This window comes from Strongylocentrotus purpuratus, unplaced genomic scaffold (genome assembly GCF_000002235.5).
Source record: "Strongylocentrotus purpuratus isolate Spur 01 unplaced genomic scaffold, Spur_5.0 spur5_scaffold_6, whole genome shotgun sequence".
Classification (NCBI taxonomy): Eukaryota; Metazoa; Echinodermata; class Echinoidea; order Camarodonta; family Strongylocentrotidae; genus Strongylocentrotus; species Strongylocentrotus purpuratus.
The window spans coordinates 7,881,254-7,903,089 of NW_022145612.1; the positions used below are offsets into that span (position 1 = coordinate 7,881,254).

Genomic DNA, 21,836 nt, shown 5'->3' on the forward strand with positions numbered 1-21,836 from the left:
TTTTAAAGGTTGAAAACAAGCATCTGCATGTGCTTGTAAATTCTTCTCATTAAAATTTTGCGACAATTTACATAATTTTTCTAGGCATTCTTTCCTTCAAAATATCATTTGGTGGAAAGAAATATGAAACTTGATAATAATGTAAATTGGAGTACACGTGCTCTTGCACATACTGTATCATGAGTAGAAAAAAAACCAACGCAGGATAATTTTGTACACAAATTATTTTAGCAATGAAAACACATTTTATGACCAAAATTATATACTGCATGCAAGTAATTACATCAGTAAATCGGAGGATGACGACAATAATTATTTTGTATGTAAGGTGAATCAACGGTATATTACTTTTTAGGCTACACGCCAACACGTCTTGCATGCACTCAATTTAATGTTTAAAAACGAAGGATAATTATTTTTTATTGATTATAACCTATGACAAAATGTTAGCTCTAATCTTCATGAATAGAAGACAGTCACATATACAACAAAAAAACCTAAGGAATTATTTTATTATTGACCTAATCTAAAATCTTCTATTTATTACAAAATCTAAAATATTCTATTAAAATAATTTCATGCCACGTTCAGGTTCTTCTTATTCATTTGCGAAGATATTCAAGATGAAAGGTATATAGGCAGAAGAGTGGCCATCCAGTTCATTAGGGGTCAGGGATTACTTCTTTTGGAATTGAATATAATATTCACTCTAAATTATAGTGAGACCCACTCCAAAGTTACGGTTAAATAACTCCTCTGAGAGTGAGCTTTACTTTATTGAGCAAGGATCCCAGCGTAAACGAAGCGATCCCTAAAAATAGGACCCTTCTAAAAAAAGATAACTGGGAAAAAAATGCACGATCAAGGTTTTAAGATGGATTATTATTACAGCTTTACCAACTACAATGTTGAAATTAAATAGCAGAAGGTGACTTTCACGAAGCTGGGTGTTATCTCGTCATCACTAATCAAGATAGCAGCCTGATTCGAAAATCAGATTGTGACCTTTGTAAACTGAGACGTCAGGTTTCCAGGGTATGGTTAGATTCATCATGGTCAAGTTCGTTCGTTCCACAAGCACGCCCTCACAGTTTATGAACAGAAAGGAAAAATGAAATGCTTCAGTTTATAACTAAACTTTTGACCAACGGAATCCGACCCTGTAGACGTATATTAAGGGGGGGGGGGTATTTCTAGTTATTTCTAGATTTATTTTAGAGGGGGGGGGGGGGTCAATATCGCTGAAGTCACCTAGCTAGTTGCTCATTAAAGTTAAATGAAATTGCATGGTGATTTTGATCAACACATGCCATTAATATTTAAGAACATTTTCTTGCTTCGACTTTTTTTTCTTTCTCTAACTATAACAATTATTATGAGCTATATGTTCTCAACATAATGTTTTTTCTTCAATTAAACCTGTAGTGATGTAAGTTTTGTCGGTGCAAAGTAATCAACCTTGTGAAAAAAGAGGTAATACACCATTGATTCCGTTCTCGATAAAATTATGAACAGTTAGAGTGTTCATTTTGACATTGACAACATTTTGACACTGTATACTCATATAAATTAAATTAGAATATCAATTTAATTATTTATTTCTAGTCAATTTTGAATGAATATGACTTCTACCCAGAAGCCAATGCAGACGGAATAGATATGCCTGGGCAGAATATTATTGTCGCTCGTGATGTTGTTGATGAAGTAGAATAATGTATTTAGTATAATCAGTGTTAAAACCATGGAAAATCGATGAGTCGTCAGAGTAATCGGTATATAATATAGCGCTTAATACAAAGTTTCTAAACGCTTAACAAAAACAAAATTAAAGTTATGCTAACCTACAAATTACAACAATACATGATACATAATTATAATAACAAATTCCTGATAACAATCATACAATAAAAATAGTTAATATTTACATAACGTGTTATAGTTTAACAAACAAAATATGATTACATTACATTACATATTGAACAGAATAAGTCTTAAGTTTACTCTTGAATGTTTCTAACGTTGGGGACTCGCGTATTTCATGGGGAAGATTGTTCCAAAGTTGGGGGGGGGGCACAGACAGAATATTATAATTGCAGGGTCCTCAGGGAGAACATACTGATGAGGCTATCCTGGTTAAACAACTCAAACAAGACATGTTAAGAAACAAGACAAGACACCATGGGAGAAGGACACACGATCCAGCACGTACATGCACTTCACAATCATGACAGGATGTACGTCAAACATCCCGATGTTTACAAAGATTAATCTTCGCAGAACATTAACGAGGCTCTTCGAAGATAGCATCTTAACAATCCTCTCTTCATTAAACTATCATTGAAAACAACTTTCCTTTAATGAAGCACAGATTAGTATTAATTGCACTAATTGACAATATACGTCTTGTGATGTGCTTAACCATGCGGGCAATCAAGACGGATCGCATCCCGACTTGGAAGGTAAATAAGATCGAGATCTCCCATCAGCGATGGCGTATAATGAGGATGCGGTGCGTACGTGTAGCTAGGGGCGGATCTGAGAGTATCTTGGGGAAGGGAGGGCGAATTTTTCCCATAGTATTTCCCCTCCACTGGAACATAGTTATAGGAATCTCACCGCTCCTCCAGGCCTTTTTTAAGTGGGGGAAGGGCAACAATTTCCCTTGTATATAGAAAGGGGAAAAAGGTTTGATTTCAGATTTTCCCCTATTACTAGGAATGGGGGGGGGGGGGCATTCCCCTGGATCTGCCTATAATTTGCATAGAAAGGGGAGGGGGCTCGAGGATAGGTCTGAAAATCGAGACAGAAAGCACAAGTCATTATTTTTACGTCCACCATAGCGAAATAATCTCACATAGTCTTTCATGTTTGATATAAAGGCTCTTGAATAAAAGAAAAGACACATCAATCAATGTCCTATCTTCATACCACCATTGTTTTTTCTTTGCTGTCACCGGGGTCTAGCTTTTAACTCTCATCATCCCATCCCTTCCCCGCAGCTATATTAGTCTGACTCTATGTGCGTCAGTCAAAGCTCTCTAGCGACTCTGAACCTGCACTCTGTGAATTGCCTTAATATAATCAATGGCGTCATAATAAAGTCATGAATATTCAACGAAGTTATCTTTGATCTTCTTATTGTGATGGCCTTTACAGAATCGAGTTCGTAAAGAAGCTTGGATTCTGTTGGAATCGAATTTAGATGCATCCGAAGTTAAGACAACAGTGATACCATGTGCTCAGCATGCATGATGATTTTCTTTTTTAGAATAAAAATTGTTTTATACGCATATAGTAGTACGGGCACATTTCTGTTAAATGGCTGACGTCACTCGCTCAAAATATACACTTTCCAGTTTTAGATTGCAATAGCGAGGGAACAGCGAACAAGAACAAAAAGGTGAAACTTTATAGCAATGAAGATTTAATTTGTCATGAAAATGATTCAACTGGAGAAGGAATAAAAACTAAAGATAGACCGACTAACTGCCTGAGTCTGCGGGTGGTGGTGGTGGGAGGGGGGGGGGGGGTGGGTGCCACTGGTTGGGACGCTGCAGCCTTACCTGCATTCTACTCCATGCATGCCCCCCTTTTAACAAAATTCCTGGATCCGCTCATGAAACAGGATTGCCACGATACAGCGCGGTTGTGACATTTTTTTCTTTCTCTAAGAATTCTGATCATCTGTTATTAAGTCTGCTTACGGATAACGCTCTCAATTATACGTTTACATTCATGCGACTAACAAACTTAATATAATGAAAAACCTGTATATTACACATAATTGTTTTGATAAATTTCGTTGAAATGGGAGGGGGCGGATAACATAGGATATATTATAAAATATTGTAAAATGGATTGTCCAAGGATTAAGTATAGCCACGCGATTATTCATGCACATGTCTCTTGCGAAGGAAAATCGATAGACTTTATGGAAAGGTCACCGTCACGTAATTTTGATTTATGAAATTTAAAAAAAGAAAAAAGGAAAAGAAAGATAAATTACAGCGTTAATGAAGGAATATTAAGTTAAGGAAGACCACCAAATTTATGCAAGATAAATAAATGTTACATGAGCTGGAAGGGACAGACAAAAGAATGACGGAAGAAAGGAATCGGTATGATTTAATAAACAATAATATTGAAGGTTGAATACATAATGAGGCATAGAATGGCATGGCAGATGGAGGGAATTGGAAATAACATTATGAGCTTAACTGAGAGGCAAGTACACCAGAATTCAGGAGTATACCAAAGAAGAAAGAGAAAAATACATCTGCTATGGTCGATGTGAACTTGAACAAGAGCATGCTCTCCTCAGGATGATCACATGATCAGATAGACAACCAGAATCTCGAGCGTGTTCGAAAATAAAAGATGACGGTTGACGTAAGTAGCTGGTCCTGCCCTCTTCTCTCTTCATAAATACCCCAGTCACACCGGGGTGGCGGTGGGGGAGGGGGGGGGGGGGTGGCACCCATATGGAACGGGAGAATATATAGGTAAGGGTCCAGTCCTTTCCTCCTTTCCCTTTCAAACACTCTTCTTTTTTCTTGTCTGTCTTTGTTGCCTTTTGAAGGAGGCCCCCCCCCCTCATGTCTCATGTTGCTACGCCAATTTAGTATCGAGGGAAAAACACACGAAGTCTTTAATGATATGGCCTATATTATTTTGGCGGGAGTGAGAAGTGAAATTAAAATTGTCACCATCTTATGTGAGGAACAGGTGGAAAGAAACCAATATAGCTGAAAATCAAACAGTTCGCTTATTGCTTTTTTATTTTGAACGCTTTGACAGTTCGAAGTGCTACGTGAGGATATTAATGACGTAAGGTTATATGAAACGATGCGGATAATGGTGTGGATGGGGGAGGGGCGTTTCCGATTTTTAGTGACACGGCAAATTTTATAAATTTACTGATTTTAATTAACAAATTTTCTTTTAGTTCGAGCTCTGTGTATCACCAAATACGAAAAATAGAGAGATAAACATCAAAAAGTATTTTTTTAAAGAGATTTTAATTTTAATTTTAATAGATAGAGAGATTTGAACAAAATCACTTGCCTATATACACAGCGACAAGAAAATAACATTTCAGGCATACTGTATTCTTGATGTACAGTTCACATATTGTATCGACCTTGGTTTGCAATATAAAATTAGGAATTAAAATTCATTATATAAGCTATCCATCATAATTAAAGAAAATTTCTTTGGTCTCTTTGTTCTATATTATCTTCCCACACTGTCACCATATTATTTTGATATAAGCTTTGATTTTGTAGATCTCTGAATGAACAGGGTTAACATTTACTCTTTAAGGAGTCCTAATTATATAGTGATCGTCTTACTAGTTTTGTAATGGAAATTCACCCTAATAATTATAGTGAAATCCACTCTCAAAGAGCAATTTGAACCAATTATTTAGAGTGGAATCTAATTTGAAATGATTTCTAGTTTGACGTGGATTCAATTCCAAAACGAAGTTATCCATATACGACTCCTAAAAATGTGATTTTCCGTTTCTCAACATGCATGAAGAAGTGTATTTTTTGAGACTTTTGGCACTATATTTTCGACGGCAGGTTGATAAGGATTATTACAATTCGAGGTAATATTGATGCAAGAGTATAGGTAAACACATGAGCTCACAGATTTTCCAAGCATGTACGCCATCAATAATCCCACCAATGTATGATCGCCCACACCATCGTTGCCATGGTAACGGCAATGACGGAGATTGGTACTCTTGAAGTGGTCGGGATGAAGAGGATGGCGGCATTAGAATCGATCTCTCAGCAATCAAATCATTTGAATCTTAGCCTCAGGTGATGTCTTTCAAAACACATGAATAATATTATTGATGGACGATTTAAAGTCAAATGGGAGTCACATCGAAATAAGCTGCATTTTACTATCAATAACCAAAGGTAGATTCAGGGAACTAATTGGGCAAGCGTCCTTAGCCGCCCCCCCCCCCCCCACCAAATAAAAAAAAAGAAAGAAAGAAAAGCGGAATTTTTTACAAATAGCAAAAAGGAGCATGCTTTCATTTCTTCTTCTCCTTCTTCTTCTTCTTCTTCCTCTTCTTCTCCTCTTCCTATACTGTTGTTGTTGTTGTTCTCCTCCTCCCTTTTCTCCTCTCCGTCCTTCATCTTCTTCCCCACCTATGTTCCCATTCTCTTCTTGTTCTTCTTGCTTGTTCCATAATGTTCGGACTTGTGTCCCCCCCCCCCCCCCCCCCCCCCTGCCAGAGAATCCTTGATCCGCCACTGATAATATTGGTTTTGTTGGAGTTTTTACGGGTTAATCATTGATTTAAAAAAAAAAGACGTTTATGCGAGATAGTTATGAGTCTGTGCACAATATTCATGGCATAAGAAATTCAATAAAATTGGGAAAGGTCAACAATATTATTGCCTTCGAACAGTAAAACCTAGTTCATTTCGATTGATTTGTAACAGTCGTAATGAAGGTATATTAATTGAGGGGAAAATTATTCAGTGTTTAGTGATATTTTAGAACGTGTAATGAAACAAGAAAGTGGTTATACGATTATAATAAAAATTGTTCTTTAAAATGCTTTTAACGTGTGCCTGAAATTCAAGTGCAATATAATTGTTTTAATTAAACAAATAGATCTAAATCATCAATCTCTCTTTAGAAAACTTACCCCCAAGGGAAAAAACATCGTAAATTTCCCTTTTTAATGCAGGTATTTCTTCAAATACGCAAAATGTATCCATATTATCTAAAAAAAATGTTCAACCTTATATTTTAAAAGGTGGGCTACAATTTTAGGCCATTGTATGGCAGGAAAATTAAACTCATGTCAATGCCATCAGATATACATGCATGTAGGCCTATTCATAAATTACGTAATGAATTATGTCCGTTTGGAATTATGAAACGTTTTGAAGCAGGGCTGTAGTATATTCCCATTCTTTCATCTAAGCCACATCAAAGTCGAGATGAATAATTCTATCCTTTCATTCAGCAACTAGCCTATACGCGTAGGACTGGTGTTGCCAATTTGGCTCGTGAGATAGAGAAGATAGAGATTAGTGTTGATAGCCTAAGACATGAATGGAATCCTTGGCATGATATCAAGACAGTACCATATCTTTATAGACGTCATATAAATGATAGCTCCCATTGACTAGGTATATTATCTTGATCTTTGATCTCAAGTTGTCACCTTGAGTTTGTCATTGTCGGCTATTACTATACAACCTGATTATCATGCTGTTTTAAATGGAAGCTATGATTTACAGCTTGTTTGGAGCTTCTATAATAAATTATATGTAATAAATCATCAAAGTAATTCGGGTACTGTCTGCGGAATTTATGTTGGATTAAAAAAAAATCCTATGAGGGTACAATGATTGGGTACGATTGGTAAGTAATATAGCAAAGTAAATTAAGATATTCTTAATTCTTTTCGTAATTTGTGAAATTTTATCTTTAAAAAAGACCTCAGCCATTCAAGGAAGTTACCATTGCCATTTGGGCTACTGAGCGTAGACAGAGTGATGCACTATTTCTTCAAGATGGAAAATTACCATCCTGCATTTGATTCTAACACTAACAAATAAATCGAGCACTACCAGACTAGTGAATTTGTGAAAAAGATACAAATTTTGCATATTATTAATGCAGAAATCACAATCATTAGTAAAGAGGGGTGTTTTTTTTTTGTGTGTGGTCGAAAAATAAGGTTTAGGCCCTATGGGGGGGGGGGGGCTATTATTTTCAGTCACGTCCTATCAAGAAATAATGAACGATGATATTACACCAAGACTAAACCAAGGTTTAGATGACAAAGGTTTTGATAAATATTGATGCAAAATTAATGTTTCAATCGAAGACATTCTATTTGTGATCACCACGTGTATACCTGCATGTATAGCAGGATAATAATGTTCATGATTTATTTCCCGATATAGCCTACGTCCATTTCCCCTGTCTCTCGTCAAATCTATTTATGGGTATGGGTATATAATTATGATCCATAACTTTCATATTCAGAATGTAAAGTAACATTAGACCGTATATAAGTGCTTAGTTTCCTGCCTAGTCTGTATTTATTCAAACAAGGGTGGAGCTAGAATTTTAGAAAGACAAAATTCACCGACATCCCCCATATTCTCAGATGGGGGGGGGGGGGGGGGGGGGGGGTTCCCGACGAGAAATCCAAACGTGAAAATCATTTTAAACGAAATAAGATATTGGGGGAGGATTTAAATTAATTCCGACAAGATTTTCTCCGATTCTATTTTTCTTTTTTCCCACCCTGGGCCCTGTCGTACAAAGAGTTGCGATTGATCCCAATCAATCGCAAGTTTGCAGTCTCGCCTATCTCTTATATCAATCGCTTACTTATTTGCGATTGATATCAACTCTTTGTAATACGGTGCTTGGTATCTCCCTTTCCTTTGTTTTGTTACTTCTCAAGGGGGGCTATATACCCCACACCCTGCAGTGTTTGTGGTAATCATAAATTTTCTATTAGAAGGGATTATATCTCATTTAATCTTGGAAATACATGATCATCTAAGAGATTAAGAAGATAAAATGTGTTAAATGAGGAAATAACATTGAAAGGGGGATTTTGAGAAACGCATGGAAATCATTATGGACGGATAGCTTGAATGGCGCGGATATCACAGCGGGGATTATAATGAGATAAAGAAAGAGATAGAGGAAAAAAACCAGCATGCAACAATGACACAAACGATTTGTTTAGTATTGACTGAGGTGTAAATTGGTAGTATCCTAATCTCTCATATCCTGAAAAAAACTTTGATGAGTCTGATATAAACCAATCTTTTATCAGGATATAATGATACAAGTACAGTATCCAGTCAGATGATTTATGTGGCTTTCGAAATGACTGAGATCAATAGACGGGAAATTAAAATCATAATAGCGAAACAAAGTTTCGAATAACCCAGCAATGCAAAAGTATCTGCATTTAGAATTGTATCATCACTTCCAAGCAATATTTTTGCGCGTCATTGTATGGCTTAGACAAATACAAAAACAGATTTCACAGAAGGTTTCAAGGATTACCTTTGTTTATTCATTAATGTTATTCGTTTATGCTTTCTATACAGCGTCCTCAATTTGGCAGTGACACCTTTACAATGTCATCGTCAAATGTTGACTACCGCTAATTGGAAATTAAAATGACATGACAATTAACGCTCAATTGCCCCTGTTCAACAACTGATATAAAGCAAATATAATTATGCTCTGATGATTTACAATGCTTAGCTCTAAATTATCATGACAATATGCTTTATTTTGTATAGATAAAATTACATGTATATCTAATTCTCTGTTCTTTATTGAGTCAATCTCTATGACTCTTCAGAGTGAAACATAATATAGTACTGAAAAGATAAACACGTTCTCAAATAAGAATAAAGCATAATTTCACAATCATTTCATATTACAGGGGTAAGACAAAAAGATATTCCATCATTACAGGGAACAGCTAGTGTACTTCTACCGTGTGAGTCCAAAAAAATTTACACCTAGAAAATTGGTAATTATTTATAAAAATCATCTGTGAACAGTAACTTATTATACATCTTATGAAAGAGTCTTTTATCCCAAATCATTTGGTATCATTTTTGTGTGGTATGTGTTCACGCTTGGATGAACAGGAGGCATTGTTTACGAGAGTGATGCCAAAGTGACGCCTACATAATCTATTATGTTGGGATTAGCGGAGTGAGAGAATGATGAATGTATCAAATGAAATGCATTGCATAATGCTTTTTGCAGAGGCAAAGTCACACACATACACGCGCGCGCACAAAATTTATGTTCGTTGATATTTTTGTGTGGCATTAGGGATGTTATTTGGATCTGCAAAGACCGAATTAATACCCGAATCCCAATTGTTTTATCCAAACATCACATAAGCAACTTGACGCAAGTCGATTTTTGCACTCTCGCAAACAATGCCCCCTGGGAAGTTCATCCAAACGTGAACACATACCACAAAAATTGATACTAAATGATTCGGGATAAAACACTCTTTCATAAGATGTATAATAATTTACTGTACATAAATAATTTTGAAAATAATTAGCAATTTTCTAGGTGTAAACTTTTTTTTGACTCGCACTGTATACAAAATGATCTGAATTGGTACGGCGTTGACTTCGTGTGCGACGATTGGGGTTCGACATCAAAGATTTTCAACAAGGCAAGGTTCATGGAGAGTTCAGAATAATTATGTCTAGGCCTAATAATAATGTGCCCGACTATGTGATGCTGTGGTATAGTCGGATCAAAGACGTCGTCTGAGAGCCTACGTCTGCACATAGGGGCGGCGCCAGGGTTTTTGTAAAGGAGGGGCACCGTAGTGTTAAAAAATATCTCTCAAGAAGAAAAAGAAAGAAATGGTAATCACAGTTTTGTTTAGCGTTTGTGTGTCTGACAAGCATGTTCTCAAAGTACTGGGGGGGGGGGTGATCCCCCACTACCACCCCGGGTCGCACAGCGTCTGTTGGCAAATACGGATTATAATCCTATGCGTAATTACAAGATTTGGATAATCTTTCAAAGAGGGATTCACTCTTTCTGTGATTTATCAAGAGAGAGAGGATTATCAAAATTACGGAATGGCGGATGGAGAATGCAGGAGATGGGAGGCTCGAGTTGATATCCTTGCGTCGCTATACGCTATAATTATATTGCTATAATGCTGGGGGATATAGTTTTAGAAGACTCGATACCAGGACGCGAAGAGAAGACAAGAAGAAAAAGCGATCGTGTGGATGATGATTAACAAACTAAGGTCACATTTTATAGTTGCATCAGGGAGATGTGTTACCTCCCTGATTGCATGGGTGATAATGGTCACTTACACGGTGAGGCAACGGATAAGGGATTGGGGGTGGGGGGGGGGGGGGGTATATAAAACACAATATACTTTCTTCATAATCAACTAAATATCATATTGTAGTTACTATTCAGATACAAATAAAGATCCAAAAGCATCACATACAGTCTATTTATATATCGGACTAAATAAAAAACAATAACGAGAGAGTAAACATAAATAAATTCACTGTTAAAGTCACATATCCCTGGTTAAATTTATTAACGTTGTGTAACAATGCTCTCATGATATTTTGTAACTATACGTTGGTGCCTCCCATAGGAAGTCCCTGGATAGTATGTACATGTATATTGCCTACTATGTCTTGCGACAAAGATGGAAGAATAGACGCATAAAGCAATACGGGCATACGATATTTTAAAGTTTCGTTCTCAAATTATGATGTCTCCATTTCTTCGAGAAAAAAAGAGGGGGGGGGGGGGGTAAAAAGACGAAGAAGGAAAATACAAATAGGAAAGGGTGGATGAGGAAGAGGAGGAAGAGAAAGAGGGGAGGATTGAAGAACAAAAGAACTGGGAGAAGAAGAAGAAGAAAATAAAGAGTAAGAAGGAAAAATAGGAAGAAAAAAGAAGAGGAGAAAAAGGAGAAAGATTGTCTTATGTAAGTAAGTAGAAAAGGAAGAATAATTATATTGATAAAGGGGAAGAGAAGAAAAGAGAGAAAAAACGACTGCTAGTAATACCAGGTAGACAAAGACGTGTACTGGAATAGGTTAAGTATTTATAGTAATCACGCTAAACAAAAGTAACATTTATGCTAATTTGCAATAATGTGGAACAATATGGCTGGTCCCGTGAAACCAGGCGCGTACGCAGGATTTTTTCAAGGGGGGGGGGGGGGGGGGTTTAACATTTATAAATCAGGCCGAAAATTTCGCAACGACTCAGCCAGCCGCTGAATAAGCGGGGGGGGGGGGGGGGGGAGGGGGGGGGGGGGGGGGGTAAGAGGTCACTTTTTTGTTTTGTTTTTGGTCCCAAAAAAATCGCAACGACTCAGCCGACCGCTGAATAAGCGGGGGGGGGGGGGGGGGGGGGGGGGGGGGGGGTAAGAGAGGACACATTTTTTTTTTTTTTTGGTCTCGAAATTTGAAAATTTGACATTTTGCTCCGTTGGGGGGGGGGGTAAGGTCAGCTTTTTTAGGTCAACCATGTGAATTTTTTTTTTTTTTTTTAATAAAAAAAAAAAAAAAAAAAAAAAAAAAAATCCAAAAGGGGGGGGGGGGTTTTAGAGAAATTTAGGGGGGGGGGGGGTTTACACACACAAAATTACCAAAGGGTGGGGTTTAACCCCCAAACACCCCCCCCCCCCCCCCCCCTGTGTACGCGCCTGCGTGAAAATATTAGTAAATCTGAAACAGATAGCCCAAATAATTTCAGTTTAATTTCCTTTTACTTCTGAGGCATGCATACCTTTGGTGATTGGGGGCGCTAGACCACTATTCACTTAATGCCAGTTGTAAACCAACAGCGAACCTAACATTCTAATCCATTCTTTGTTTTGACTGACCAACGAAAGCCACATTTGTGACAAAATTAAAAGTATGTGGTCATCATGATAGAAGTTCTTTCTATATCCTTTGGTTAAGAAACATAACAAGGAATGAACTTTATTAAGTTGAAATTTCTAAAAACTGTATTTCACAAAACTAATCAACAATAATGCCTAAACAGTCACTCTTGCTCGCTATATCTTTGCTCTCAATGTGAAACAGCGCCATCAGTATTTCCAAACGGACTCCAAGACTGAAAATCTAGTCCTGCCAATAGGATAAGACACTTAGAATGACAGAACATTGGCGCTGATACATGGGCACGGGAAGGGGTGTGCTCCTAATGGATGCAAAAGGCGGGGAAGGGAGCGGGGAAAGGAAATATAGACATATAATAAGATATTAAAAATCCATGGCCTATCGGAATTGGTATTTGAAAATTTATTGTAAGACCGCCCCTCCCCGCATGATGCCAGAAACAACCTGGTTACAAATTTCAACAAACTATTTTGTAATAAAGGTAAATATAATATGAAAGAGAGCGATGACGGACAAGGTTACCAAAATATTAACGTTTTTCTAAACTCTGATTGTTGCTATGTATATAGTTCTACACCTTCTAATTGCAGATGACTTTTTAAATTTCGTTTTAAAAACGTAATATTTCTAGTAAATAGCGACGGAAATTTGGCTTTACATCTTTCATCATCCGTTTCACTTTTTGTTGCCAATTTGAGAAAATCCTTATACAGAATGCGATAATTCAGTTGCGTCCGCTCAGCTCAGACTCCGCAGATACCATGACTGCCAAAATGTCAATACAAAAATAATTAAACTATTAGCGGGTGATCGGAGTGGATCCAGAATGCATCTATTTTGAGGCACACCGGTCTTAAATATGGACTGAAAAACGGAAGTTTTCTGGATGCTGCCAAGTGAGTTCAAAATAACCATTATTATGACATGGACCAAAACTACAATCTCTAGTATAGGTCTATACATTAGCCTATTATTAAGTAACCTTAGTGATATATGGAGTATTTGCTCAATTGAAACATCCCAAATTATTTACAATTTTTTTTCTTCAGTAATCAGATGACGACCGTGTACATTATTTCACTTTTTGAATGCAATTTTTCTCAACCGAAGTAAGGACTAGTTTCAAAACGCGATTCGGTTACCAATTTTGTTATTCTTATAGTACATGTATTTCAAATAATTCTAATGTCAATTTCATGCTTGCGAAATTATTAAATTGTCGAGGTGTGGATTAAAATAGATCAACAAAATTTCCGCAATTCATGTTAATTCAGAATTTCCCCTTCTTTAGACAGGACCTTTATATCGGGGGCATAGTTGCGCAAAACAAGTCATTTAAATTTATTCAGAATTTTATTTTATAAGACGACATGAACAAAATTAATGAATTCCTTGAGTAATTGGTTATTAACAATTCTCCGTTATGCACAATTTAGTAATACAAAACTTCATCCGGACTGGCTTTGTTTCTTCCAAGTGTTTTAATCACAAACATCTGGACAACCATACAAAATCAGTTACACTCCTAATGTCTAGAAAATCACTACTTCAAATAATAACTACATCGTAAAGCATTCATTGAATAAATATGAAGTATCTGGTTTTTCTCATTGCAATTGTTTTTCTTGAACTTTCTTACAACAGACTGTCGTCATTAACATAATCCACCCTTAATTATTCAGAGGATTATACAGCTCAAATATTGATGCCATAGGATATGATGTAATGATGACTCTACTGTGACGTCACACAGACGTTTAAGACAATGGGCACAATGGGATTTATATCATTGTGAATTGTTTCATTCTATTGTATAGTTAGACAATGTTGATACTACTGAATGTCATTTAAACATTAAAAGGTCGATGAGTTAGTCATTTTTTGAAGCCTTAAATAATGAGCCAGGTGAAGTAAATGGGTACCTGGTAGGAATTTATTCCTTGAAACGCAGCGCGCGTAACAGCTGCACTGCTAAAGCCAGGGTAATTATGCTGCATTATTGTAGAGCGCTTAGAGACTTCTGACAAAGTAAGTGTTAGGCGCTATATAAGCACTGTAATTATTATTATTATTATTAATCACAATTAAGCTTAGACTTCACTGTAACCTAATTAAAAGCAATTACTGTGCAGAATGCAGATGACCTAGCTAACTGTATTACCCGATTTTATTTTGTAATAAAATACAGGTAATGTTTGGTCTTGTTTATATAGTTAAATATCCTGCTACTTAAACAATAAGACAAAGTTACCACAGGTACACAGACCCCCCCCCCACACACACATAAAAAATAACATTCAAATAAACAAACAACAACCTAAACCAAAAACTGCAGAATATCTTTGCATCAACAACAAATAAACTAACTATAGTTAAATGAAATATGGTTTATAGGGGCTTAACAGTTTTTGTTGGGGGGGGGGGGGGGGTCGGAACTACAATGCCGATCTAGAGATCCCAAGATTATTCGTAAAACGCAACAATTATTTGTGAATGAGCTATGTCTATAAAACTTAGCTTGTGATATATTTACTTCACTTCAGAGAACTATTATACTAGTTTGATAACACCCGTGTACCTACACACACTCGTGTCTATTCTCTCTTTATTTCACTAAAACTATCACGGTCTAGAAATATGTTTGTAAAGTGAATGGATAACAGAAAATCAGGAATTGGCAAGAATTCAATTCAATTCATTTGATCTGATTAACATAATTCATGTCCATTGTCTGACATGTGCATTGTCCAGGACGAATAATTAATTAGATCTAGAATGTGAGCTGAAGAGAGTAACAAAATTAAACAAACAGATTCTGACTATTCATGATGGGAACATGATAAACTTAACGATTGTTCAAGATATTCACAACCTGTAGGCAAATCGTTTAGGTGAATAAAAAACATAAAACATGAAACAATCGACATCTACATGACTATTTAGCATTCATAAACATAATTAAGACAAAAGGGAATTTTGAAAAATGATAGTTAATGATTTTATATGTTTTGTGCAATACAAAATAACAATAATGCATTAATGAAACAATTGGCATCTGACATTTTCTTTTCCGTAGAAGGAAACTTTTTGAAAAACAATTGTTTGATATTTTACACAATATCTCTTAAGACATCTACATTGATTATTAATTTATATACACATATGTATTATGTGTTTATATATAAATATTAATTATCTACATTAAACGAAGATTTTCAGGTAGAGCTGATGGCAGACAATACGTGACATAATTTTTTTCTCAGAGAGGTTTTCGAGTGAGCAGAAAAACAGGATGTAGTATGTTTGTCCAATGCTTTTGAGGCTGGCTTTCGGTGAAATTATGATTCATAACTATAAGCAGAGCTATGGGGCACTTCAAGATGAGACTAATTAGAAACGAGGAAGTCGGTATCATTTACAGCTTTTTCCTATTTCAGTTAACTTTCTTGATTTTCCCTCATCAGAAAGACATAATAATCACTGGATAATGTGTCATTAAACTATTGTACAACGTATAAAAACAATGGGGGGAAATGAAAATAGTTTGACAGATCTTGTATCACATCGAAACTGTAACAGGTATAATTTTCCAAGAATGTTCAAACCATTATTACCACCATCCTGATGAAACTCTTTCATAAACAATGAAAATAACATTCCAGGACATTACAACCTGTAATTAAGCAATAATGAATCAAACTGTAATCCTTTTCTGGAAAATTCAAAAACCAAAGAGTGACAAAATATGAACATCAAGGACACTATTTTTAATCAACCTTGAGTAGTAATAATGATTGGCCTGGAAAAACAGCCTCGTTGCTAAATGACACGTAGGACTAAAGCTATAGTAATGTACTTGTGACCGTTGCTAATTATATATGAGGCATATTTAAGATAAGATTAAAAACCCTCATAAGCCGTGATTTTAATCACTTAATTTCTTGTATAAGGTCAAATATCTGCCATCAGGACAGATCTATAAATAATATTGTGTGGACTTGTGCATGTTCTATGTACATGACTGTACATTGTATAGTGACATTGTATAGTGACACCTCTGTGATATAAGTATAGCATATTTTTTTAAATAAATAATTATCATTATTATGACCATCATCATCATTATTAACTTTGTTTGCTGTGAAGGAGGAATGCAATAAAGATCATAGTGTATGAAGGAAGATAGATGCAATAAAGATAGAAAGTAGTATAGTAGTAGTAGTCGTCGTCGTCGTCGTCGTCGTAGTAGTAGTAGTAGTAGTAGTAGTGGTGGTAGTAGCAGTAGAAGTAGTAGTAGTAGTTGTAGTAGTTGTAGTAGTAGTTGTAGTAGTAGTTGTAGTAGTATAACAACAGTAGTATAGCAAGTAATAACTTGTAGCAACATATTAATTACACTAATATACGCAACATTGAGGCACCGTAATATCCATCGACATTATCTTCTAAAACAAGACAGAGAACAAACAAACAATCAAACAACTAAATCAATAAAACATCTCTTCAAGGAAATAATTCATCATGGCATTATCTGATCTTCCTGCCGTGTTTGTCGCCTTCCCATAATTCACTCTTAACCGTGTCATGACGTTATAGTATAAAAGGGGATTTCCCCCTTTTTTGTTGAGTGACGTAGGCGTTGTTTTTTTTTTTTAGGCGTTTATGATCTACAGGGAGTTGGTCATGGTGGTATCATATGTTTATTTCTGTTTCTTATCAGATGCAGCAATGTTTTCTGAGGTTTGCCCATTTTTACCGCCCTTTAGTGAAGATGAAATTTATGTAAATGATTATCATGCGAGATATTTCTTAGAAGATATTTATTCACTTACGAAAGATTAACAATAGAATTTCCAGTGACCGAGAGTATCAACTAACACAGTATTATAATATCATATATCATAAGTATATGATATATATAGAATTATGTAAGATTATATAAAATCACATCAGAATATTCTACCGTCAAACTATAATTTCAAGTTTGAACACAATCTTTCCTATACTCAACTGTTCAATATCTGTATGTGATATCCCAGTAGTTAAGGGCCTTTTCTAGCTCATTGCCCCACTTTTATTTGAAATTGTTATGAGAGGACATACACCTATGAAGTCACTTTGCAGAACCATATTTAGGCCTCCAACTTCCATTCAAGGCAAAAAAGGAAAAAGACACAAGACATGTTTGATTCTAATATATTCCGGTTTCCAGTAAAATATATACTGCTGGGTCAACCAGTCCATAATTGCTTCTGCAATGGGGCTTTCTGTTAAAGTGGACTCTATTGGTAAAGGTCAATCAGATTAATGTCTGATGCTTCATGTCTGAAGCTATACCTTTAAAGCAAAGCCCTTCCCATCATCCTTTGCGAGCAGACAGCCAATTGGGACAAAGCTATCAGGTTATGCCCTGTTGCGTCTAATACGTCGGAAATCTCAATTTGAAAGGAGTAGGGGAGATAGGAAATACGTCAGGAGTATAAATGGTTGAAGGAGAAGATAAAGATAGAATTTTAACAACGGTGTGGAAAGACTCGCGACATCGGGGGATCAACAGGAGATGGAGGTTCATTATTGTTTTAGGAGCCGATAAGAAACATCATGATATCACGGCTTATGTTCATTTAGGTATAGTCCTTATACAGAGATTTATCCAGAAATCGATTGGGGGGGGGGGGTGGGGATGGATGGAGGGGCGAATTATATCAGTAGAAGATCCAGGGTTCTTAAACCAAGTGCGCAGAGATTTAAAAGAAAAATAGAATCCTTACCAAATGAAGTGTAATATATTTCTCTATCGGACACACTAATGTCATAAAAAGTTCCTAAATTTATTTTTGTGCTTTCAGCTCGAAGTACCCTCCTAGGCTGCGATAGGGGGTGTATGGATGCTTCCCCAAGGCACTTAATTCCCAGGTAATTTGGAAACATTTCAGCAATTTTTTTGAAGCAATATGAATAATTCTGTTGAATATAAATATGAATTTTAGAGTAAACTCAACACAAAAGAATTGTAAAAAAGGTGTTTATTGTTTTCCCCGAATATGTTGTTTTCCCCCAATATGCAAAGCGGGAGGGTGTACATCGGAAACGCCTTATTGAGGATAGGTCATTAACGCCGCTTTCAATTAAACGTGTTACACATCACGGAAGCTTTAATAGCCTGTTATTCCAAATAGATATCACAACGATAAGGGAACGCGGTAAGAACTGAAATTCCTTCACACACCTGTAGACAATACAGACGTGATTGTATAATGCATTATAATATTTACTAAAAACAGTTAATCATTATTGTATGTTATTATTGTTTTCATGTTTATTTTCTTACATGCATTTTAAAATTTATTATTCTTTTGCCAACACACATCGCGATAGAACATTATACTATGCAAAATAAACATTTCATCATCAAATAAAACCTAAATGAGAATATGAGATGTATACTATGCCATTTCATCAGAGCATCATCCCTGTGCCTTAATTCGATCGACCTATCACAGTTGTCAATATTTCAGAAAACAAATATAAAAACATTTTGTTCCCTGATAGCACATTCGCTCTTTTCTAAATGGCTGAGGAACTGTGGATAAATGGTGATGATCATTATGGTACTTACAAGATTAACAAAAATAATTTATGATGTTTGTTTACTTTATTTTTGCAAGGATTATATTTACTTACCAGATCTATGGTGTCTTCCCTTCTCGGCATGATAGCGGTATCCGAATCTTATCCTTTATTAATCTCAAAAATCACCTGTAATCCAGTCAGCTGATCACGAGAATCGTCTTGTTAAAGTTACCTTAATATGGTTATATTAAACCTTGAAGAGCCATGCGCAATCCAAGCTTTTCACTTAACTCAAGCCGTTACCTAATAATAATATGGCTTAACACCAGCTCACGGTGAACGAAATTGGAATCCTTGGACGAATTTCCTGGGCATTTCTTGTCGTCTGCTGATCCGTCCTTACAGAGGCCTGCCGACTGTGGGGAGGTCTTTACTAAAAAGGGGGTTCGCCCGGTAGTTGCTAAGCTGATATATAGGTCTGAGGTAAAGCGAGCAAGTTTGGCAAAGGGGGACACTGAGAGCGGGGGACGTTTGCATGGACAACATACGAGTAAGACTTTGACTTATTATGGCTCTTAGAGTGACTTGTATTACTTATATCCGGCACATTTTCCAAACTTTCCTAGAGACCACGTGACTGAAGCGGTTATATAAAATTAAAGAAAAAATAAAATATATCTGTCATTTAAATGCTAGAAGTGTACACAGACCGGGGGATGAAACAGTTTGGCACGATCTATACCTATGATACAGAAACAATCATTCCCACTTCCATATCATTTTATCTGGACATGGGGAATATCATTAAACTTGTCATGACGGTCGCAAATCGGGCGCGCGTAATGTTAGAGCTTTTTGGAATAAAGTGGCGAAAGTGGAAACGTGTCCTTAAAAGGGGAACGGAGCTATCTGACAGGAAGTTTGCAGTAAATAGTGAAGGGGAAGAAGCTGATGAAGACAACCATTTTACAAGGTAATGACGCACGAGAGCTTCAACTGACTTAAGAGTTTTCATTCTTCAAATTATGAGTGTCCCAAGCACACGTGACTGCATGAAAAAGCTCAAATAAAATCAAGTCTCTCTCTTTGTTTTTGTTCTGAGTTTCCATTAGAGATTTTACACGGGCGTGAAACTTTGACTTATCTTAAATATTAATACGCCGACGAGGTGTAATATTCGGGGCCGGAGAATGAAGCGAAACTGACCCGTCGAAAGATTCACGTGCATAAATTAAAACACAATCTTCGGTAGTCCAATTAACGTATACAGTCTGCAGTTTACTGGGTTTTGGCAATGGGGAAAATTACAAAATCTAATTAACGCAATATGAATTATGTCGTTAAGAAGATGTTTATGCTTATGGATACTTATAATATTGGCAAGGTTTTGGCCATTCATATTTATCAATTGTTCGATAGTAATCATGTTTCTATGTGTGACTCCATAATACTTGTATCTACAAATATTTAAGATTATTGTGAAGCACACTAGTCAACGTTTTAACTCCATTATAATTTGATCATACTAATTTAGTTTTGTTTAATTTTTTGTTTGTTGTTGTAGTGTTTCGGGGGGTTGGTTTGACGTAGGTCATTAATGAAATTAGTTCAATGATGTGTAGAGGCATTGCGTATTAAAAGCAGGAAGATTATCGACAAAGCAATAATTAAATTTAAATTTTGTTTAATGAGATTTAAGTTTGTCTTGTTGTTCAGCTTTTTTTCTACATTCTCAAAAATGATACAAAGCCAAGAATTGTATTCGAGTATTACGGAGCACAAGGTAGTGCTGATAAAAGTTCGTACATAATTATATGAACATATATAACTCATGTGCTCCTTTGACTTTGAGAAAATCTCTAACATTCGACAACGCATGCATGACCAAGGAAGGGAAAAGCTCATGTGATCGAATGTGACGTGCGTCATAATGACGTAAAGCACATACTGAATTCTTATTGGGCTCTCTTCCAAAATTCAAATCATGAAATAACTAAAGATCACTCAAGAGTCATGACTATTGAAAATATATTTAGAAGCATTTTAGAATTACACTAGCCCATCCTCTGTTTTTAAATAAAACAACTAGCTTTGCAAATAAAAGTAAAAAAAGAAAATTAGAAAATGTTCTTGAAACATTAACATAGTTATAGGCTTCACTTCCAATTTGAAACGGTTATAATTCGTTCAATAAATAACTTGATAAATGAACACATAGGCTTCACTTCCAATTTGAAACGGTTATAATTCGTTCAATAAATAACTTGATAAATGAACACATAAATATATAAATAAATAAATATAGAAATTAATATATGAATGAATAAATAAATTTGAATGAATTAATATATATATATATATATGGAATCCAATGAATAGCATGAAATAAATAGATGAATAAAAACAAGTGAATAAAATGTAGACATCATGGATAAGTGAATCAATTGATGAATAATCATATTCAATATAATGAGATAAAGTGCTGAAACCAGTTTTGTTAACAATATGTTTAAGTATAATTAGGTTTAAGTAGAAAAAAAAGGGGAGCGAGAGAGAGAGAGAGAGAGAGAGAGAGAGAGAGAGAGAGGTAGAGCTACAATAGTAGACTAAAAGATCGATAGAAAGTAACAGGCTATAGACAAGAGCACTTTCAATTTGTGTATAGTTAGTGAACCGTTTTTTGAGGAAGAGTGTAAACCCCCAATTCATATCTGTATCCTTTTCCATTTTCAATCCCTCTGAAGGAGATGACAGAAGATTCCTTAAATAAATTATAATCTTTAGATGATCAAGATAAAATGTAACGTAATCTCTGTGTAC

The 21,836-nt window shown here is 35.8% G+C and overlaps 1 protein-coding gene across 1 annotated transcript in view; it reads right to left on the reverse strand.

The window, feature by feature from the left end:
* LOC576137 (sodium-dependent phosphate transport protein 2C) overlaps positions 1-19,442 on the reverse strand; it is a 31,453-nt gene extending 12,011 nt beyond the window's left edge. The window contains exon 1 of the mRNA XM_011667633.2: positions 19,128-19,442. Within this exon, the coding sequence (XP_011665935.2) occupies positions 19,128-19,157 (30 nt within the window). The 5' untranslated portion in view covers positions 19,158-19,442. The remainder of the gene's footprint in view (positions 1-19,127) is intronic.
* Between the last annotated feature and the right edge of the window lie 2,394 nt (positions 19,443-21,836).